Source organism: Quercus suber, unplaced genomic scaffold (assembly GCF_002906115.3).
Source record: "Quercus suber isolate HL8 unplaced genomic scaffold, Cork oak 2.0 scaffold_141, whole genome shotgun sequence".
Taxonomy (NCBI): Eukaryota; Viridiplantae; Streptophyta; class Magnoliopsida; order Fagales; family Fagaceae; genus Quercus; species Quercus suber.
In genome coordinates, this window is record NW_027069602.1 from 426,689 (window position 1) to 450,881 (window position 24,193).

Here is a 24,193-nt window from a genome sequence, read left to right on the forward strand (position 1 = left end):
TAGTCCGAGGACTTCAGGCATGATTAGATTTAAATTTAAACACTTTCCCTGAAATCTTTATGTGATAAATAAACATATTGATCAAAGAAAAAACTCGATTAATAATAATATCTTTTAAGGTTGTTTACATTTCAAGGACGTGATATTACATGACCATCTAAGTCTTCCAAAAAATATGCCCCAATGCCAACCATTGAGGTAATACGATATGACCCTTCATAATTGGGTCCTAATTTTCCCCAAGCTGGGTTCTTTGCAGTGTTCACAACTTTCTTGAGTACTAGATCACCAGGTGTTAAAGGCCTTAGCTTTACGTTGGCGTCATAACTCTATCTAAGCTTTTGTTGGTAATATGCCAATTGAACCATTGCATTTTTCCTTCTTTCCTCAATCAGATCCAAATTCTTCTCTAGCTGCTCATTATCTCCCTAGTAAACCTACGAGGCGTAGTTCTGTATGTTCAGAGTACATGTGGTAGTTCCTCCACCCACTTGCCCTTCGCATCATCTAGCCTCTTCTTTAGTCTATTTACTATGACCTTGTTAACAGCTTCTGCTTGCCCATTTCCTTGGGGATAAGCATGGGTAAAGTATCTGTTCGTGATTCCCAATTCACAACAATAATTTTTGAACGCTTTGCTGTCAAACTAAAGGCCATTGTCCGAGATGAGGGTATGAGGAATCCCAAACCGAGTAACAATATTTTTCCAGACAAACTTCTTTGTGTCAACGTCTCTGATGTTAGCTAAAAGTTCAGCTTCAACCCATTTGGTGAAATAATCTGTGTCGACCAGAAGATACTTCTTGTTTCCTACTGCTTTGGGGAATAGACCCACGATATCTAAACCCTATTGAGCAAATGGCCATGGGCTGGATAATGGATTAAGGATTCCACCTGGTTGATGTATGTTTGGTGTAAATTGTTGACATTGATTTCACTTTTTAACATATTCATGGGCCTCCTTTTGCATATTTGGCCACCAATAGCCTTGGGTAATAGCTCTATGTGCCAAGGATCTACCTCCAATATGACTTTCACAGATTTCTTCATGTAACTCCTCGAAAAGTGATTCAGCTGCTTCAGGATGTATGCACAACAAATACGGCCTTGAATAGGAACGCTTGTACAATTTCTAGTTCTCGGATAGCCAGAATCTAGTAGCCTTCCTTGGAACTTTGTCAGCTTCTAACCTTATTTCAGGCAAAGTATCCTTTTTCAGGAATTGAATTATAGGGTCCATCCAACTTGGCTTAGCTCTGATTTGATGAACTTGGACTGCCTCTTTTCTTATCTCCGTGAGTTTATGCAAGTCTTCAACGAGGATAACCCGAGGCAGATTCTGTGCCAAGGAGGTTACGAGCGTGGCCAAAGAATTAGCATGTGCATTACCATTTCTAGGGATATGTAACAAATTAAAAGATTCGAACTCTAACTCGAGACATTTAACTTGGCTCAAGTACTCTTGCATTCTTTCATCTTTCGCCTCAAATTCCCCTTGTAATTGGCTGATGACTAGCCTTGAGTCTAAGAACATTTCCACTAATTTTCCTCCCATTTTTTGAACCATTGCCATTCCCATTAGTAGAGTTTCATATTTAGCCTCATTATTTGTGGTCGCGAAGTCTAGTCTTAGCAACTTTTCAATAATGATCTTCTCTGGAGATATTAACACTAGTCTCACTCCAGAACCTTTCTGATTTGCTACACCGTCTACATACACCTACCAGAATGAAGGGCATTTCTGAAAAATTACGCAACTAATTTTTCATCCATGTTTTGTACTGGCTTCAATTCTTCTAACGAAGGCTCAGTGAACTCGGTTACTAGATCCGCGAGGACCTGTCCATTTGTGGAGGTATGGGGCATATACTTGATGTCAAAAGCCCCTAAAACAGTGCCCCATTTAGCTATTCTCCATGTGTAGTCAGCACTTCTGAGTATGGTTTTAAGCGGGAGTTGGGTAAGAACAACAACCGTATGTGCTTGGAAATAATGAGGCAACTTCCGTGTACCAAACACTACTGCCAGGATGACTTTCTCCAGTGGCAGATAACGAATCTTGGCCTCATGCAACGACTTACTCACATAGTAAACTGGCTTTTGCACACCTCGATCCACTCTTATCAACACCAAACTTACAACATAAGGAGTCATAGCAATGTAGGCAAACAAGACTTCGTCCGGCTCAGGGCTGGACATGATCGGTGGCCAAGCTAGATAATCTTTGAGCTGCTGGAAAGCTAAAGCACATTCTTCAGTCTACTCAAATCCTTTCCACTTATTGATCAGCAAGAAGAAAGGTCTACACCTATCTACTGATCGAGAGATAAATCAGTTCAGAGAGGCAGCCATTCCAGTCAATTTCTGGACTTCTTTGGGATTTCGAGGAGGTTGTAAATTGTTGATGGCCTTTATCTGACCGGAGTTGACTTCAATTCCCCTGTAAGTTACCATGTAACCTAAGAATTTGCCTGATCCCATACCAAACAAGCATTTGGAAGCGTTTAGAAGCAACTTGTATCTTCTAAGAACTTCAAAAATGTTTTCAGAATCCTTCACATGCTCAGAAACAATCTTGCTCTTCACCACCATGTCATCTGTGTAAATCTCAATACTTTTACCCAACTGTGGCTCAAACATCCTCGTCATCATTCTTTGGTATGTGGATCCCGCGTTTTTCAAACCAAAAGGCATCACTTTGTAGTGGTAGTTCTCAATAGGGGTAACAAAAGCAATCTCTTTTTATCATCCAAGGCTAAAGGTATTTGGTGATAACCTTGAAGAGCATCCAAGAAACTTATCTGAGGATGGCCAACAGTGGCATCCACTAGTTGGTCTATTTTAGGCATAGGGAATGGATCCTTAGGGCAAGCCTTATTTAAGTCAGTGAAATCTACGCACACTCGCTATTTCCCATTCTTCTTATTCATCACCATAGTATTTGCTAGCCATTTAGGATAAAAAACTTATTTAATAGCTCCAGCTTGTTTGAGCTTTGTTACTTCCTCTCGCATTGCATCAGCGTGCTCCTTGGATGGGCGCCGAGGGGGCTGTTTCCTAGGGGTGATCAATGAGTTGGCCTTCAGATGGTGACATATGAATTTTGGATCCACCCCCGAGGCTTTGTATACATTCCAGGCAAATACATCAATGTTCTTTTAAGGAATTCTATCAGCTCTTCCTTCTCCTGAAGAGGTAACTAAGATCCAACTTGAAAGAACTTCTCTGGATCGTCTTCGATAGCAACTTTTATCAAATCTTCACACTTTGCACCCTCTGCTGAATCATCGATGGGCAATGCCAGAGGTTTTAACTGCTATAAATCCTTTCCAGCATAAGCCGAGGACTCAGCTTTGGGCTTATGCTGAATGGCAGCCACTAAGCACTGTCTTGCCATAGATTGATCTCCCAAAATTTCGTTAACTTGGCCTTCAGATGGATACTTAACCTTCTGATGCAGAGTAGAGGAAACAACCCCTAGCGTATGAAGCTAGGGTCTAGCCACAATTGCAGTATAGGGTAAATACGCGTCTACAACAATGAAATCTACCTCTAATTCCTCTGGATTAGTTTGCACAGGTAATCGTATTTGGCCCTTTGGGATAACAACTCTTCCTTCGAAACTCACTAGGGGGAACTATAGGGTGTTAAGTCCTCAGGTTTTAAGTTCAGCCCCTTATAAAGATCATGATACATTATCTCAGCTCCACTGCCCTGGTCCACCATTACTCTCTTCACATCATACTCCCCAATTCTGAGGGCGATTACCAAAGCGTCGTCATGAGGTTGGATGGTTCCAATCTTATCTTCATCCGAGAAACCTAGAACTGGTGGAATATCCGTTTTAGCCCTATTCAGATCTTGATTAATGTCTCATGTAGGTAGATGGGCTACGGACATTATCCTGGATGGGTAGGATCTTGTTCTCTCAGGTGCAACGAAGATGACATTGATAGTTCCCAAGGAGGGTCTTGAAACATCTCTGAGATTCTGAGCATGCTTAACTCCTTTGACCATTGGAATAATGCAGGAGTTGTTTTAACTTACCCTCATGGACAAGCTATTCCAAGTGATTTCAGAGACTCCTATAATCTTCTGTGGTATGCCCATGATCTTGGTGATACTGGCAGTAGAGGTTATGATTACGTCTTTCAGGATTTCCCACCATCTTGTTCGGTCGTTTGAAGAATGGTTCATTTTTAATCTTCTCCAAAACTTGATGCACTGGCTCTTGGAATACTGCGTTGACTGCTTGAGGATTCGTCGATCTTGATTGTCTAATGAAATCTCTCCGTGGTTTATTGTTACTGTAACGATTTGACCTGAAATCCCTCATCTCCTGAAGGATAGCCTTATCCTTCCCTTTTCCTTTCTGTTGATCCTCTTCAACTCTTTTATACTTATCAATCATGTCCATCAGTTGACACACACTGGTGACAAGCTTTCCAGTCAGAGATTTTCTTAAACCATGGTCAGTGGAGAGGCTGAGTTTAAATGTATTAAGGGCCACTTCATCAAAATCGTCTTCCATCTCATTAAACATCTCCCAGTACCTATTTGAGTACGTTTTCAGGGTCTTACCTTCTTGCATGTTCAAGGATAGCAAGGAAGTTAAGGGCTGAGTGACACTTTGGCAGGTTACAAAACGGGAACCAAATGCTTAAGTGAGTTCTTTAAAGAAACTAATGGAATCTGCTTTTAGACTGTTAAATCATCTCATTGCAACTGGTCCCAGACTGGTGGGAAAAACTTTGCACATCAAAGCTTCATCCTTGGAATGGATAGCCATCCTTTGGTTGAAATGGCTCACGTGTTCCACAGGGTTTGTTCTACCATTATAGATAATGAACATTGGCTGATGAAAGTGACAAGGGAGTCTTACCTCTTCAATCCTACGTGTGAAAGGCAATCTGAAAATTTGGTTCAAGGCTTTGCTTATAGCATCGTTCCCTACGCCTCCACGTGATGGGCTTCAAGGTTGCCATTTACGATAATGTTTTTCTTCATAGGAAAATGATTCACTAACTGGTGTTCGAGACCTCCGTCTATAAGTAACGTCTTGTTCGTCATCAGAATTATCATCAGAGTTTGAAGAAGTCTGCTTCCTCTTTGCATGGCGCAACTCCCTTTTTAAATGATTAATCTCCAGTTGCATGTTCTTGTTATTCTCTACATGAGACATATGACTTCCATCTCGTGGTTGGTTTCGATTAGTATGTGTGGTATGTACACTACCTTCACGATCACCTCTCTGCTCCAGGTTGAGGAAAGGATCAACGTGTTGGGATACCTTAGATTCTGCTGGTTGTTGACCTGATTCAGCCATCATCAACCTTTGTTTTCACTCTTACTCAAGCTCTTCCCATAGACGGTGCCAATTGTAGGGTATAGATTTGTAGCCCAAGCCCAAAAGATATGGAATATGAGCCTAACAAGCCCAATACAATAAATTTGTAGAGAATGGGTGAAAGTGCTGGACTGATTGTAAATTAAACAACGTTTAAAAAAGATTTAAAAGATGAGCAAGTGCAAAAACAAACTAACTTGAATAAATTGATGTCTGAGGAGATAAACTTTTGTTTTAAAAGCTAATACAATTCTTAGAGCTACAGTAAATCTTCCTTATTTCTTCCTCTCCTTTTTTTTTTTCGATCCCCCTCTCATGAGAGATCTTTTACATTTATATAGTTTTCTTTCAGACTATCTTGATCGTCCACTTGTTCTTCATCTAAGCATTTCACTTGAGTATATGTCCTATCAAGTACCTTCTTTGGTTCTCCATGAATGATGGCAGCTGAGACTGCACTGTTTAGGAGTTTTCTCTATATAAATGCGGTCAGAAAAATTGCTGCAGTGTATTTAATGCGGTGACATTTAATGCGGTGGTAGTAGCTTTTTCTTTAGATATTTCTCTATTCTTATCATCTTTATACGTGCCTGAAATTCATCCTTATCATTGGAACTGCCAGGAAGGTCACCTAAACCGCCTAGGTATTTGCTTGACCGATATTCCTCATATCCGAGGAGGACACACTCCTCGGACTATATTCCTCTATCATTTACTTGCGTGGTTCTCTAGTTCGGGGCCTTTCCCAATCATTTACTCCTCCTCGGATGCACCCACATCTTCAAATAGGGCCCAAGGCCCAATATATAAATTTGGGTTTTTATCCCCACAAAAATAATACTACCTCAAAGAGTTAATTGGATACACTCAAAATTTCTAGAATTTTTTTTGTATTTTTTGTATTTTTCCCTTTTTATTAATATTTTATTAATTAATTGAAAATGAAAAGTGCGTGAAATGTCTTATAAACATGGATGGAAATTAGGCGTGGCAGTGCAAGATTCAATCATTGGTACCCCTTGGGTTGGATAATGGAGTGAGATAAAGTGAAGGTCTTTTGCAATTGCAAATACTAATAGGATGACTTCAACACTAATAAGATAAAAATAACAAGGAAAATGAAGAGATGGCAAAGAGAATTGAAAAGATAAGTGATTTAAAATTTAAATTGAATATGTATATAAAAAAAATACAAAACTGTAATTTATATCCTTAAAATTTGGGTTAATTTTGATTTGTCTCTTAAAGTTATCCATATCTCTAACATTATATATATAGTATTTAAATTTAAGTCCTTCCATCCATGCATCATAATAAGATCTCCATTAAGTGCTATTTAAACTCAAAATGATGTAGTTTTATGGATCCAAATTTTAAAACTTTATGTGGAAAAATAAAAATTATCTCAACCCTAAGGGTGAAATTTGAAAACTAGTGATTTATTAAAATAACCTACTTTTTTTTTTCTTAAGGAAAAAAAAAAAAAAGATATCATTTTGAACTTAGTTGGCACTTAACAAACACCTTATTAGATAGCATTGATGAAATGACTTAAATCCAAATTATAAATAATGTTAAGGATACGAATCTAAATTTTGAAACTTTAGAGAGTAAATTCAAAATCATCTCAAATGATAGAACGAGCTAAATCAGTCCTAGCTAATCCACTCTTTGAGACAGGAAAAACTCATGTAAGACATAATGAGAATACATATATAAAGTGTGACATAAATTTAAGGGTTAAAAATTGAGCTTATTTGTCAAGCCCAAATCAAGTTTATTACCAGGCCTATAAACAAGCTCAAGTTCACCTTATGTGCAAGTGGGTTTAGTTAATGCATGAGCTAGCAAGTGGGTTTAGGTGGGGTATGATGTGTAACAAAATAATTGAAAGCTCGTAAATGTGTCGAAAACACAAGAGTTGTTTAAACCCCCAAATCAAAGTTACGGCTTGGTTGATTTTACACTAACTTAATACTAAGTACAGAATAGTGTAAACACAAGCGTATAAGCAAGAGAACTACTTTAATCCATATTTAAAGCAACACAGCAGTAAAAATGAAATGAACAATAGTAGGGAAGAGAAATGCAATCACAGATAACACCAAGACGTATTATAGAAGAGGAAATTGAAGAATTACGCGATATGTTCAAGTGGGTTTAGTTAATGCATGAGCTAGCAAGTGGGTTTAGGTGGGGTATGATGTGTAACAAAATAATTGAAAGCTCGTAAATGTGTCGAAAACACAAGAGTTGTTTAGACCCCCCAAATCAAAGTTACGGCTTGGTTGATTTTACACTAACTTAATACAAAGTGCGGAATAGTGTAAACACAAGCGTATAAGCAAGAGAACTACTCTAATCTATATTTAAAGCAACACAGTAGTAAAAATGAAATGAACAAGAGTAGGGAAGAGAAATGCAAATATAGATAACACCAAGATGTGTTATCAAAGAGGAAACCGAAGAACTACGCGAAAAACCTCTCTGTCGCTCTCCAAGTAGAAATCGATCTACTAGACAATCAGTTGGGATACATGAATGAGCAAGAGACCCTCCAAGCCTAATCTACCATTTGTACCTAAGCCCTCTAAGCTGCTACTCTAACAAGACTTTTTGGAACCGTGTCTTGTCTAACTCTTCGGATCCCGCAACAAGCTCTATGTTGCATCTGCCATCCTAGGCTTCTTCTAATGCTTCCCAACAGCACCAAAACTTTACTTAACACTCTGAAAGGATATGGTAAGTGTTTGGGTTATCAACATCTCAATGGTATAGAAATGGAGAAGTAGGAGTTAAGGAAATTCTCAAAACAAATGTTTAGAGGATTGTGGGTATAACAATCTCTAACTTTCAAGGTGTTTGACTAGGGTTTTCTCTCAGAAGCACTCCTCAACATTTGTGGGTAATGTGAGAGTAAATAGTGTAGGCACAGAAAGTGTGTATTAGACTGGACAGACTGGTAGAACAGAATGTCTCGCAGGTGTCTCGCGGGAAGGCTTTACTCGCGAAATACTTGCGAGACACAGTTGTTTCCATCTGGCCTGACTCTTCGCATTCAGTATGTGCAAGGCACATGAGATACTTCGCGGGATGCTAAGTTGCGAGCTATTCGCGAGAACTTCTTCAGTTTTCAAATGCTTGAATCTTCACACTACTCTCTTTATCACACAACCCTTACAATGAAATCCCACAATAAAAACAAGGTACAAACGATTGAATAAAATTACAATCAAATTTGGCATGGAATATAAGCCAACAAAAATATATAGTTGTAAATAACAACTTTACAATAACAAATTAGCAATAGAGTGAATGACACTTGCAACAAGACCTCTCACCTTAAGCAACTTTAATTAGATTAGTAAAGCCTGTTGGGCTAAGTGGTTAGTTGAGAAATGTAAGTCCACAACCACGAGGCATATGGATTTTTGTCAAGGGAAACAAAATAACTTCACAATTTCCAAGTTGGGTCACTAATGGACAACCGCACAAACATTTTAAGGTTTTAATTTTTTCGAGTTGTATAAAACAATTTGTGTGCAATAAATATTACTTTTTTGTAAAAGTTGGTTAAGTGTCTCTTCTTTTTTAAATTTGAAGTTAGTGATGGTCAGTGCATTCAATTTTGGCTGGATCCATGGTATGGGAAAGTGCCTCTTCATGAAGCTTTTTCCACCATAAAATTTTCACATTTATCGACCCCAAGAGGCTACAGTGGGGGAACTTATGCAAGGGTATAATGGTAGTTTGCTTTGACATGTCACATTCCTTAAGCCTTTTCAGAATTGAGATTTGGAGGTTCTGCAATTTTTCTTCATCTTTATTCTTACAAGATTGGCAGAGGCAAGGATGATTGAATTGGTTGGATTCCTTCAAGGAACAATGTTTTTTTTAGGTGAAGTCTATATGTTCTTTCTCAAGGCAGCCTAAATCCTTTTCCATGGAAGAGTGTCTAGGGATCAAGGTTCTTCCCAAGGTTGCCTTCTTTGCATGGACAGCTACTAGAGGAAAGATTTTTACAATGGGTCGTTGTAATAAATAGATTCATGTTGTTGAGTGGTGCTCTTTTTGCAAGGATAGTAGTGATTTTGTGCATTATTTGCTTTTGCATTATGAGTTTTCTTTCTAGCTTTGGTCCTTGGTGGTTTGTTTTTTTAGCCTACATTGGACTATGCCAATTGCCAAGGAGGGTGGTAGATTTGCTGGTTTGTTGGAAGGGACCTTTAGATTGGCATAAGAATGCGATTGTTTGGAATGCTACTCCTTTGTGCATCATGTGGACTACTTGGGAAGAATGTAACAGTCACTTATTCGAGGGGATTGAACATTCTATATTAGATCTAAAGTTTATTTTACTTTGCACCTTGTATGAGTGGATGGCTATTTGGAGTTGTCATTCTTGTTTTACGATTTGATTGAGTTTATAAATGCTTGTTCATTTAGGTGATGTTCTTGTAGGTGGCTGCGTATATTATTTGTGTTGTGTATATACTATGTAATTTGATTATTTTTTCTAATAATGTTTTCTTATTGAGAAAGAGAGAGAAATGGTAAATGAATAAGTAACAACAAAACTTATAAATAGGATATGTATAAAAAATAATTTAAATAAATATTAAATAAAATACACACATATATATAAACACACATTTGTGGTAAGGTAGAGTAAGATGGGACGGGGACAAGCAAAACTTATCCCTGCCACAAAAAGGTAGGAAAACCCGTGCAGGGTAGGGTGAGGACATTTTACCATCCTTACCTTTGATGCCTCTTCTATTTATTTATTTTTGTCTACTTTGAATGCTACAAATGGCTTATGAAGACGATTTAAAGGCTATTTTTCCCTTATTGGACCTTGCTTCTTTTTTGGAAGCAAGCAGTGGAGAGAGAGCCTAAGATGATTACTTGTGGAAATGTGCATGTGCCAAGAGGAATTAAAATCTTCTAGAGTTTTTAGAGTATTTTGCTAAGTAAATTTCTTTAAATTCTCATCTCTTATTTAAAATTAATGGTTTAAGATATTGCCACCTCATCAATTCACTAACTTAAATATTAACTTATATAGTTAAATTAAGATAGAGTAGAATTTCTATATTGTATAAAAAAAAAAAAAAATAAAAAAAAAAAACACAAAAAATTGATTAAGCTTAGTAAGCTGTAAGCATTAACGTTAGACAAACAAATCTCAAGCTTCTTTTTTCTTTTTCTTTTTTCGATAGAATGGATCTCAAACTTGAAATAATCATCAATCCGCAAAATTACTCCCACCATTCTTCACCAAAAGCTAAAACATCTGAATCCAAAAAAAAAAAAAAAACACTCCCTGGCAAAATCATTCAAGAAGAAAACCTCTATATTTTTATACAAATCTCTTGCATCCTTAAAACTTTCAATCTTTTCAACCACAAATGATGGATCCATCCAACTCGATCAATTCCTTCAATCCACTTGGTAGAGTACCTTAGGAACTCTAGAAGATTTGAATCATTTTTAGAAGAGACAAGTCTAGAAGTTGAGAGGTGTTTAGGATAAATAGGAATATTTATTGTTTTGAAAGACTAATTTAAAGTTTTTTTTTTTTTTGAGAAATGATTAATTTAAAGATGTATAAGCAAATTGATGATATGCCTACATATTAACCACTTACCCTAAAAAATCCATAGGATCTAAACCTTGCTAAAATCCCATTTTTACTCAAAAACAATAAATTCCTTGATTTTGTCTTCAACTGTGCATTAAACTTTGATGAAATGCGTAACTTGCAAAAAAATTGGACTTTTTTTTTTTGGGAATCTAACAAAGCATATAGCTTAAACTCTAACACTGTGTTTGGTTGGGTGGATTTAGGATGGATGGAAAATATAAGAAGGAAAATGGAGTAGAAAAATGGGTTTTCCCCTGTTTGGGAGTGGGAAGAAAATAGGAGGAGTGGAATAACCGAGAGAAAATTTTCTCTCCCAGGCCCACAAAACTTTTCCTTCCAAATCGGGAGGAAAATCAATGAGGGAAAACCGCCTCATTGCGGTTTTACCGTAATACCCTCCCACCAACCCGCATTCATGCCCTTCACCTACACCCCTGATGACTTTTGCCCCACAAAATCCTTATCACTTTTCTCATCTTCTCAGCTTTACCTTCAGCACACTGTCCACTGTTCTAGGTTCTCCCTTTTTTTTTTTTTTTTTTTTTTCAACGTGATTTATTATTTTTTTTTTTTTTTTTTTTTTTCAGTTGTTTATCTACCATGTACTCATTTCTGTTTGTTTTTTTCTCCAGCCAAGGGGTCTTTTGATTTCCTCTCTAGCTAAGATAGGTATGATCTTCTCCATTTTTTTTGCTATTTGAATTTTTTTTTTTTTAATTCCGTTCTTCCCAGAATTTTTCTCCTATTTCTTATTTTTTGCAAACCCATTTGGGATTATTGAATCTATGCATGTAAAGAATCTGTGTATTGTTTGTTTGTTTTCTTCTACTTTGGACTTCGGTGCCTCTCACTCTCACTCACTGCCACCTTTACTTCTCTCCTTCTCTATGCCTTTGCTTCGGATGTTGGTGGTCAGTGGCCGAAGCTCTGTATCCGTGCTTGTTCTTTGCCTTCAAATTTTCAGTCAGTTCAATCCACTACTCCATCAGTAACTTCTATTATCAATTATGCTTTCAATTATTAGTATTTAATGAATTATAGGGCATTATAGTTTACACTTTAAAGAGCACAACATTTTAGTTTACATGTGTGCCTGCCTGTGTGTGTTCATAGTTGGTGGATTTTATTGTTTGGTATTAGTTGTGATTGTTAGAATCTGTTGGTATAAGGTTTTCATTTATTAGTGGTTATGTTTTGCTGAATCCATGTTAATTTTCATCCAAGTTTGATGAATCCTGTTGGTATTAGTTGTGATTGTTAGAATCCATGTTAATTTATATATATGATTGTGTGTAATGATAACAGCAAACTTGGATGAAAATGGTGTCAAATGATGGCTTTGCATAAGAGTGTTCTTAACCAACTGTGTTACCTTTTGGTATCTCATAGATGGCTAAACATGTAGCAATCAAAATGAAAGAGTTTTTTGTTTGTTCCATTTGTTTCAAATATAAAATCATTTACTGAAACTTAAATATTTTACTATAAACACAACCCTAGTGTAACTGAAAGTCTAAAAGTTGTTTGTTATAGGCTGTAAGCTTTTAAGTTATTTTCTCAAGCAAGCTAAGCCTTTGTGTTGTCACTACCAATCACCTTCTTCTTCCATGATTTTGTCTTATAGAGTGACTTGACCTACGTAGCTCAATTCTGTGCATCCCATCTTCCATGATTTTGAACCATCTCTATCTTGAGGTCAATTATCATTAACACCGGAACTACATCATTTGACTTGTTTAAATTATATATGTGGATAGTCTTGAATCGCCATGTAGTAGGTTAAAGGAGATTTTTCAAAATAATAATAATAATAATAATAATAATAAAATTGTTAAGAAAGAAAACAGGTTCCATGCTCTGCAAGAATTGGCATATCTAACAAATAGACAATAGTGAAAATAGGAACCAATGTCAAGATTTTTTTATAAAATTAAATCAATAACAATAAGCATATATATAATCAATACAAGAATAAAATTATTACCAAAAAAGAAAAAAATAACTTTAAACATTTTTTCTTTGGATGGAAATTATATAATATGGTTATGAAATTGGTCGTGATTATGGTATATGCTAAAAAAGAATAAAAATATAATACACTTTTTAAGGGATAAAACCATATCTACTTCTTAAAGTTTACACTAATATCCAATTTGATCATTAGATTTTAGAAAGTAGCAATTAACATTCCCTACCAATAATTTGTCTTAGATTAAGAACTTGAGCTTGACATAATTTCTTACATGATTAGTTATGTGTATTAGTTTTTTTTTATAGTGTTTCTTTGGTAGTTATGTTTGGGATGATAAAAACAAAACAACAAGGGTAAGTTGCTTTAATTAGTAATTATTATGACCAATGTGTTGATTATTTTTTACTTGTGATGGATATTTGGTAGATGGATAATTCAACTAATTGGGATAATAGTCCACCGGAAGATTTGAGTAAAAGTTGGGAGGAAAATTGTCAAGATCAACTAAGAAATATTCATGAATTGAACAAATTTGGTTTGCAACTTTTGACTGATTGGTAGAGAAGACGAGATGTAGCAATTTTGCAACTTCTTGTGGTGCATGGAATATGGATGATGGGCATATATTGTAGTCCACGTTATGTGGATAGAGTACTTATCGAAAGTAGTGCGGAAAGAGAAAATATTCGGCAAGAACTATTAAATGAACTTAGATGTAGTAGGAAATGTAGAGACATAATTTGAATGGGACTTTATGCCTTTGCTAAGTTGTGTAAAATTCTTCGAGGAACTGGTCGTCTTAAAGACACTAAGAATGCTTCTGTTGAAGAACAAGTAGCCAAGTTTCTTTACATTTTAGCACATAATGAGAGAATTCGTACATTTTCCTTTTTCTTCCGCCATTCTAATGAGATCATAAGCCGTCATTTTCACAATGTGTTGAGAGCAGTCATCTACTTAGAAAATCAGTTCCTTCTACAACATAATGGGGCAGAGGTTCCCTAACAGATACGAAATAATCATAGATTTTACCCATACTTTAAGGTAAACATATTTTTAAGCAACTATATGGATTGTTTTAATATGAATAAAAATTTATTGATTTAATAGATTGCTTTAATTTCAGGATTGTGTAGAGGCTATTGATGGGACACATATTCGTGTAAAAGTGTCAGCAAAAGATACGCCTAGATATCGAGGGAGGAAAGAGTATACAACTCAAAATGTATTGGTAGCATGTGATTTTGACATGAGGTTTACATACGTTTTACTTGGATGGGAAGGGATTGCCTCTGACTCGAGGATAATTAAAAACACTTTAAGTAAGGAAGACAAACTTATAATCCCTAGAGGTAATGTTAAGTTATAAATACAAAGTATACTTATAAAAAATATAGAGAATTACTTATATATATAGTGAATTACTTATATAAATTCTTTTCTTAATAGGAAAATATTATCTAGTAGATGTGGGTTTTATGCTGAGAAGTAGACTTATGGCGCTATATAGGGGTGTACGTTACCATTTAAAAGAGTATTCAGCACGTGGCCCAGAAAATGCTGAGGAACTATTTAATCATCGGCATTCTTCTTTGCACAATGTCATTGAAAGGACATTTGGTGTGTTAAAGAAATGATTTACTATTATATCTGGAATGATATAACCTTTTTTTCCAGTTGATACAGTTACTGAGATTATCTTGGCTTGTTGTATATTGCACAACTATCTTATGGGAATTGATCCGGATGAAAGGTTGATTGCAGAAGTTGATCAAGAGATTTCAAATGATGACATACATAATGAAGCTAGAAACAATACAAATGATAGTGATGCAGATGCTAGAAAAGGAGCAATATTACGAACTAGTATAGCAACTAGAATGTGGAATGACTATGAGAATTGATTTGCTTATGTGTATCTTTCTTTATGGAATAGTTTCGAATGGAATGACTGTTGCTAAACATTTACTAGTAGTTACTTTTGTACAACTATTATATCTACCTTATTAATATTTTAGAAGAATTACTAGTTTATTTATAGCAACATTATGCTATGTCGTTTGTTGTTTTGTTGGTTTGTTTGTAGTATTTGTATGTAAATCTTATTAATTTCTTTGTAGTAGTTGTATGTAATCTTGTAAATACTAATATGTTTAACATGCAGTCTTAAAAATGTCTAAGAAATTGAAGAAGACAACTGATAATGAGTCTAAAGCGACTAACATGAGATGGACTAATGACATGGATGGCTTCTTACATAACGTTATGTTGGAGGAACAAAATAATGGAAATAGGCCCAATGGAACATGGAGTTCTCAAGCTTACTCAAATATGTGTAAAAAGTGTTCAGAATCGTTCAGTTATGTAGTTGAGAAAGGTAACATCAAGAATCGCATCAAAACATTAAAAGGTACTTTCCATTCATGTCATGACCTTTTCAAGAACATGAGTGGATTTGCATGGAATCCTATTATTGCACTTTTTGAGGTTGAAGATGAAGTGTGGGAACCTTTAATAGAGGTTAGTTATATTTATTTTGATATTGTGAAATGTTTTTTAGATCAAGTTGATACATTTTGTTGGTACTTTGTTGTAATAATAATAGTACTAATAAGTGTGTATTGTATTCTTATAGGCAAACCCAAATGCTAAAAAATGGAAAAGAACTCCAATTCATCATTATGAGAAGTTGTTTGATTTGTTTTCCAAGAATAGAGCAAATGGTGAAGGTTTTATAAGTGCAAAGGAGAAAGTCCGTCGATGGGAAAAGAATAGAGAGGATAGCGTAAATTTGGAGGAAAATATTGATTGCTTTGATGAGTTTAGCGTGCCAAATGTAGAATCATATTCTCCAATGGTCTCTCCTTCCTACTCATGTGAGACATCATCCAAGAAGGCGAATAAAACACCTTAAATGGTTGAAATGCTTGAAAAGCATATGGAAAATTTTCAATCCAGAATTAATAATGTGGCAGCAAGTATAAGGCAAGGAAATGAAATTGCTAAGGAGAGATTTGCTATTATGATGCAAGGACATGAGATTGCTAAGGAGGGACTTGCTATCACGAAGAGAGGTTGTCCACATTGTTACTCGGAGGATGAAGTTTTTTTTGAACTGGTGAAAATAGGAATACCAACGTAACACCAACTTGATGCTATGCTCTTCCTAATTAAGGATCCATCCAAAATGAGAGCATTTTTTGGTGTTCCAACTAATGAGTTACGTCGACAAATATTATTGAAGATGATGTATGCTAAGGAACCTTACTGACTTTTGGTAGTAGCTAACTTTTGTGGGTTCAAAGGGGCGTAAATTTGATTTGCTAACTTTTGGTAGTAGTTGACTTTTGTGGAATGTATGTAGTGACAACTGACTTTTGGTAGTAGCTGTATTTTGATTTGCTAACTTTTGTGGAATTAGCAATATTTGATGAATTTGTATTTCAGTTAAGACACTAGAAGATAATGTAATATTTTAACTTATACAGTGTTATGGATGAATGAAATTAATATCATTTTGCTCTAAAGTTTTGTACTTCTTCTTGGTTCAGATCTGCATTTTGTCTAGCCTAGGTGTGTTGGATTGAGATGGTAAGTCATTCATTGTTACTGTGGGAATTCTTTCAAGTAATGAATAGATTGTTCTCCAAACAAATCATGTGATGCAGTTCTTAAAAGGAACAATGTCATTTTCATTTCCTGCATTGTTGGAAGTAGATGACAACAATTTGGTTGATGAAGGCTTTACAACAATGCTGTTTAGTTGTATTTATAATTTTCCTATGCTTACTTGGTAGCAGGCTGGCAGTGCCATAAGGAATTCCTTTTTTATTGGTTGGTTAGTGGTGGCTACCAATCTCACAATGATCTCTCTGCCAACTGTCTTTGATATAAACTTAATTGCTATGTGGCAGTCCACACAGACATGAATATTCTTTGTTAATCGAATTGTTGTTCCTTTAGGAGTGTTGATGATGCCAAATCCTATAGCGAGTCTTTTACTATGGCTACACAGTAAGAAAATCTTATGCTCCTCGCCAACATTACTAGATATGTATACATGAAAATTTAATAATGGTGAAAATTCAGGCTTATAACCAATAATTCATCAAAATCTTTTGCTCACAAAAGTTTGCCGAATTCCTCTTCGCTGACCACGTTTTTGTGGGCTGGATGTAGTGTAAAGTTGCTAACCACCTTTTTACTGGTTACAAAATCCTTTAACTAATTAAATTTATATGTACATTATTGTAATTTTTACATTATAATAATAAAAATAATAATATAAATTTATATATATGATGTGGTAAATTTTATATTATTTAATGAGTACAAATACATATATTTTTTATATATTATGTACCAAGGGTATAATAGTTAATTTATATAAATTACATTTTCCATCATTCCCTTTTTCTCTCCAACCAAACAAAAGCGTTTTCTACCCGCCCACTTTTCCACCCCTCCAACCAAACACATAAGAGGGAAAACTAAATATTTTCCATCCTTCCACAATTTTCCACCCCTCCAACCAAACACATAAGAGGGAAAACTAAATATTTTCCATCCTTCCACAATTTTCCACCCCTCCATCCAAACAAAGCCATTTACAAACATATCAGCCAACAAAGACAAAACTTGGTATGCTCCAATGTAGGTTTTCCAAGGGCAGATAAACCCCAATAAACTAACAACTCCCCAATGAATTTGACATGGGTCACTACTCTAGATCTACGACCACAATACCAAAAGTCAAAGAGATATATCTTAAATTAACTCAATTTATTGATAATATATTACAAATGGCATGTCCGTAAATCTAGACAATATTTCCATTTATTAATAAATACTAATGGTAGTAAATTTCTAAAAATTAAACTCGGTCTGAAAATTTTGATGAAATCACCAGTTACGAGGTACAACATTATCAAATTGCAGCATTTTCCCATCACTAGTAGTTACTTGGAATGACAAGAATTGCCCTGTAAACTGTGGTTCAAATTGCCAATTTTGGCCCGAATTGTGCGACATTTGAATCCAATCAGTATAAGAGCATTCCCATCAAGTGTTCTATAAATATTCCATTTTGACACATCAAAAAGTCTACTTTATTATTTTAACACACAATTTTACAATTCACCATACATCACATATTCTATTTTTCAATTCCACACATTAAAATAATATTTAAAAAACCATCAATATAAAAAAAATACAAAATAAAACCCACCACCATACACAAACACAAGCACATAACTGTAACAAACCCACCACCATTCACAAGCATAGCCCGCCACCGCCACCCAATACTACTTCTAAAAAAAAAATTCCCCAAAATCAACACAAAACTCTCCAAAAAAAAAAAAAAAAAAAATGAAGATATGAATCAACTCCATTTATACAACCCAAATCACATGGAATCAACCCAACTCCACCACCACCCACAATCACATGGAATCCACAACTGGGGGGAAAAAAAAAGCCCAAACTTACATGCGATCTCCACTAGTCGACCTCATCGGTGAGGTCGAACTCCACGATGACAACCAATCTCAATGGCAACAATTTAGGCAAAGAAGAGAGAGAGAGAGAGAGAGAGAGAGAGAGAGAGAGAGAGAGAGAGAGAGAGAGAGAGAGAGAGAGAGAGAGAGAGAGAGAGAAGGAAAAAGAAAAAAGAAAAGAAAAAGGGAAAGGTGAATATTTTGGAGAAGAAAGAAGAAGAAAAAAGGAAAAGAGAGTGATAGAAGATGAAGGGAGAGGCGGAGAAAGAAAAAAAGAAGAAAGAAAGAGAGAGAAGAAAGCAAGTCATAAAAGAAGAGAGAGAAAATGAATAATTTTTTTTTTTAGCATTTTCGTCCGTATCGTTCCATCTTTGGAACGGTACTGTTCATGTGTGTAAAATATTATAGCATTTAGAACATCTCATGGGAGGGGTTTTTTGATGTTTGGCACACCCAATGAGAATGCTCTAAGTGCCCTTAATTTTGACATTAGAAATATCACTAGCATCTCCAACATTGTACAATAATACAAACAAATAATATTGATTTCTTCTTATTTGAAACCTAACCCTTCCTTGCTTAATACATGAGACTCGATGATATTTAACGGGGATAATTCCAGCTTCATATGGTGCAAGCAGTATTGTGAACATGGGCATGGACAAGTTAAAATGATTTTGTGGGGGAAGTGTTTTTGTGGGGGATCGCACCAATCATCATTAGGCTTACTATAGTTAGACGGGCAAAAATTGGTTGCAGTGATTTTGATAGTACCAGCATTTTGTATGCACCATTGTGGATCATTGATACACTGGATCTCAAAACAAGCGCCACAAGTGAGTCCGTCATTGAAGAGTAGCCTAGGGCTGCTGTCGCGAGGCCGTACCCTTGATCGAAAATATTACCATACCCACAAGCTCCCTCTATCACATAACTTTTCAAGTTAGAAACCATAATTTTGACAAGTAATATTCATAACCCATCAACAAATTTTTTTTTTTTAATCTATTAGATCGATGCTCGTAAAGACTAAAGACCTTGAAACAGTTTTGAAAATATATAGCCTAAAATAAAATGCTTTAAAGTATAAAAATAATTTTAAAATAAATATCAAATGTTGATGACAAAATATGCAATTTATCAAAGAAAAGATTAACATGACTTTCACCTATGAAAATTATTTATTACGTGCAGGGACAGAGCTAAGTATTGATCAATGGGGGCTCTAGTCCCCCGAACTCATGAAATTTTCCTCAGTAGTATAAATGAGTTGTAGGGACAGATGCCCTCATCGAATTAACATCTTCAAGGACACGCTACAAAGGTGGAGCCACAACAGCAAAACACGCAGCATATCTCATTATTCTCTCTTTAGAAAGTGAGACTCACTTATACGAGTTAATGTTAGACACTTAAATTGACTAGATTAGTAGCTCAAGAAAAAACTGACTTGGTTATTATAACTAGTTAATAATAAGTTACAAAGGTGGAGCCACAACAACACTATGACACTGTTTAATTAGTATCTTGTTTGTGACAGTGTGATTATGTGTTGATTTTTTTTTAATTATTATCTTGTTTTATTTTATCTAGCAACCATAATTAGCTTTTGTAGTTAAAAATAGGATTCATAATAAAATTGAAGATGATTTTTAGACAAACTGTTATTACATTTTGTAATGGTTTTTGACATTTAAAAGAATGACTTCTCTTTTATAACAAATAATTGTGTTGCAAAGTATTTAAAAATAGTTATTTTGTGTCCTTTTTGTTGTTCACATTTTGTTAATGCTAAATGGATGTTAATTTAAATTTTTATAAAAATAAATTGTTTTTACATTGCTCCCCTAGATTGAACTTCTAGCACCGTCCTTTGATTGGGTGAATAATAATTAAGAAGAGTTATTATTATGTGGTAGTAAAAGAAACTAAAAATCTATGACTTTTTTTTGTTTTCACTTATTAGGGTTAAGCAAAATTCTATCGTTCCTCCATCCATAGCTATGACAATATAATTATACTTACGCATGTTTTTGATTCCAGTCATGTCACCATAGAACGTTGCATGTGCATCATACCAATTACTATCCATATTCCCATCAGCGGTGATTCTTTCGCTCATGGCTATCACAAAAAAGAGTCGTGAATATTATGCATGCAAACAAATTTTTAGACCTAGCCATGGCTATGTTAGATAAAGTAGGAGCGTCAATGTTCGACCCAATCTGCGAACATGACATGAACCTGACACGGGTTTTTGAGGGTTAGGGTTGAGCCTTAATGAGTTTGAGTCATAAACGGGTCGACTCGAAAGTGACACGATAAGAAACATGTCATAGACGGGTCAACCCGCGTAATCCGCAATAGACATGTTTGACACACCAATTTATTTATGTTAACCCGAAATGACCACTTAACACAATCCTTTTAACTTGTATAACAAATAAATATTCATTTTATTTTAGGTTTGTCAAATACCTTTTATATCCAACATATATTTTAAATTTAAAAAGAACAGTGAGTAATTACAAAAACTTACAAGGGATATAATTGAAAATTGAAATTTTACAAATCTTAGATCTCTAAACCCTTCAAACCCTAAATCTCTAAACCATCTTCTAAATATCTTTTATATTTTTATTTTTTTATTTCAGCCGTAATACTCACTCTACTATCTTATAGTCTCATGCCCAATTCTCGAACTCAAATTCTCAAATTGGTTATTGCTCTCTCTCTCTCTCTCTCTCTCTCTCTCTCTCTCTCATGTGTTTGGTGAGTTTTAGAATTAAAGAAAACCATTTTCTTGGTGTTTCAAAATTCTACAGTAATTTTTTTTTTACATAATGTTTTTGTTCTATAAACTTTAATCTACTGTTTGCTCAAATTCTTTTAATATTGACACTTAGCATTTGGCGAGTTCTAAGGATATTATATTTTTGTTGAACTATGTTATTTTATTTTTGTTAAACTATGTTATTTTGAATTTAGGTTGAAGTGTATGCACTTCTTTTGGAGTGTAAAGAACTTATTTTTAGATGAATATTATATTTTTGTTGAACTATATTATTTTGAATGTGAGTTGAAGACTTGAAGTGTATGAACTGCTTTTAGAATGTAAAAAAAATTATTTCTAGATGGATATTATATTTAATATTATGTAGGTTGAAATGGGTTGTGCTACATTCGTGTCAACCCAACACGACTCATTTATTAAGCATGTCAAATGGGTTGGGTCAGGTTAACTCGCATTTTTAACAGGTCGAGTTAGAGTTGAAGGATCATGACACGATTATTAAATGGGTTAGGTTAGGGTTGAGCCATTTAGTCGAATATTCTTATCTCGACACGATACGAACCCGACACGTTAACCCGAATTGACACCCCTAAGATAAATAGAGTGAAAGAGAGATACTGCATCCTTAATTAGCAAGATCAAGAAGATGGTATTTATAGGCGTCAAATACAAATCATTTGTCTCACTTTTTGTATTTTACTTTACATTTTACCAATCACAAGTTGTCATATATTATTTTTACTTTCCTTATAAAATGACCTAAGTTTAAAATGGAATTTTTTTTTTTGACACATGATAAGTTGAGATTTCTATTTTATTTTATAAGTAATTCTGAGATACTTCCGGAGTACGGAGAAGGATACTCGTTCCTCACACATTTATGGTGGGGCATACTCATTAAATTTATGATGGGGTATACCATGAATGTGAGAGGAGAGAACACAAGTTTTCCATGCGTCGGGAGTATCTAAGAATGTTCATTATTTTACTTTTCACCAATCATAACTTGATTATTTTTACTTTCCTTATAAAATTACCAAAGTTTAAAATGGAATTTTTTTTTTTTTTGACATATGATAAGTTGAGATTTGTTGAAGCATAAAGTAGAATACAAATTCTTTGCACCACTTTTGTATTCCATAAAGTGAACCACAAAGAATGGGATTGAGGATTACTATTAACTAGTAAAAAATATATATATATATATATATACGCGCGTGCGCGCACACACACACACACACACTAAACTCGTCACACGTGCCTTTGCACGTGCAATGAGACTTGTTTTTATTTTTTTATTTTGGATTAAGTAAAATAATGTTTAAAAGTGAGATGATGCGCTTTTTTTTTTTTTTTTTTTTGGGTTTATTATTAATAATATATATATATATATATATAGAGAGAGAGAGAGAGAGAGAGAGAGAGAGAGAGAGGAATATACCAAGCGAATATTTGAATTAAATTTTTGTGATTTGTGACATATTAGTTTGTAAGCTTAATGTAGTAAAATTTGTAGTAAATGTAGCATTGCTTATTCACAAATCTTAGGTGGCAAGTTGTTATTAGTTCTAAATTGGACACAGTACTAAAATTATTTTTTTGTCCACTAGTAATAACTTTCCACCTAAAATTTATTGTTAAATTGTTATTAACATAACTTGCCACCTGAAATTTATTATGAAATTATTGTTAACATAGAATTTCTCCATATAAGGTATTGAATATTGATTCTTACAGCAATACATTACAACAAAAAATTATTAAATACTCCAAAAGTACTATAAATGTGTATTCCCCCATCTCACATAACTGTGTGTTCTATCATAAATTTAATTAATGGGACTCACAATTATGTGAGAGGGAGAGCACGCATTTATGGTATTTCAAGAGTATGCATTTATAGTATTCCGGAAGTACTCAATAATTATCCCATTACAACTACAATAATCGCGGAATTAATAATAAGGATAACTAGATAAGGAAAATTATTAAAGCCCATGAAATTAGGCTAGTTAAGAGCCAAAAATGGTAAGGAATTAAAGTCAGAAGGATAAGAAAAGGATAGTTTCCATTACAGTACACAAATTTGGATATGTATAGGAGAAGCTTGTCTTTAATTTTTTTTAAAAAGAAGAATCTTGTCTGTATTGATAAGATTAGACTAAAGTATAGGCAACTTCTTCACCAAAAAAAAAAAACTCCTATATATAAATCAAATATTAGAGAAAAATTCTATTTTGAAACCTTAAAATTCCTTAGGTTATGCTCAGTGGCATAGCAAAAAATTGTAAAATGTAGTTAAAAAACTATAACTTTTATTTTTTTATTTTTTATAGAAAACAGTTAAAAAACTAAAACTAATATGAAAATCTATGACTAAAAGATGACTAAATAAAAAACAAATATACAACTAAAAGACTTCCGAACTAAAAGAATAACTTCATGAGGATTCTATTAAGCACAACTTGTAAAATTTTTTTTCAAACCTTACTTACGCACAAAAATGATTGACATCTCAACATAATGATAAAGAGTTCTTGTCATAGAGTGGATGCTATAAAATGAAATTCTATCTTATCTAAATAATAATAATAACTTCACCACACACACACACATATATATATACACATATGGAGAGAGAGAGAGAGAGAGAGAGAGAGAGAGTTCAATTTTGTAAATCTTAAAATGTCTCAAGTTTTGCTGAGTGGCATAGGCGCATAACAAATTTTTTTTTTTTTTTTTGCTAGCTAAATTTGCATAACTTTATTATTGTACTACTATAATTAAAAGACTTCTTATTTAACCATACAAACGTTAAAAAGACTTCTTACTAATGCTGGTCACTCACTTCTTTGTAATTAACATGAAAGCTCAAATAGTGTAAAACACTATAACTAGTTTAGATTCCCAATTTTAAATTACAGCATAATTA

At 34.4% G+C, this 24,193-nt stretch overlaps 1 protein-coding gene, 1 long non-coding RNA gene and 1 pseudogene across 2 annotated transcripts; 1 reads left to right on the forward strand and 2 right to left on the reverse strand.

The window, feature by feature from the left end:
* Positions 1–4,075: 4,075 nt before the first annotated feature.
* LOC136068907 (uncharacterized) lies at positions 4,076–4,591 on the reverse strand. The gene has a single exon (XM_065776738.1). The coding sequence runs from the start codon at positions 4,589–4,591 to the stop codon at positions 4,076–4,078; it is 516 nt and encodes a 171-aa protein (XP_065632810.1).
* A 10,467-nt stretch (positions 4,592–15,058) lies between these two features.
* On the forward strand, positions 15,059–16,417 carry LOC112027356 (uncharacterized). Its single transcript, XR_010630206.1, has 2 exons — positions 15,059–15,486; positions 15,602–16,417. It is a non-coding gene; the product is annotated as an uncharacterized LOC112027356 (long non-coding RNA).
* Positions 16,418–17,868: 1,451 nt separating this feature from the next.
* Positions 17,869–20,589, reverse strand: LOC112027338 (expansin-A22-like; annotated as a pseudogene).
* Positions 20,590–24,193: the final 3,604 nt, after the last annotated feature.

Coding starts and splice junctions, on each gene's coding strand:
- LOC136068907 (XM_065776738.1), bottom strand. CDS start 4,591: ATGCAAGAAGGTAAGACCCTGAAAACGTACTCAAATAGGTACTGGGAG.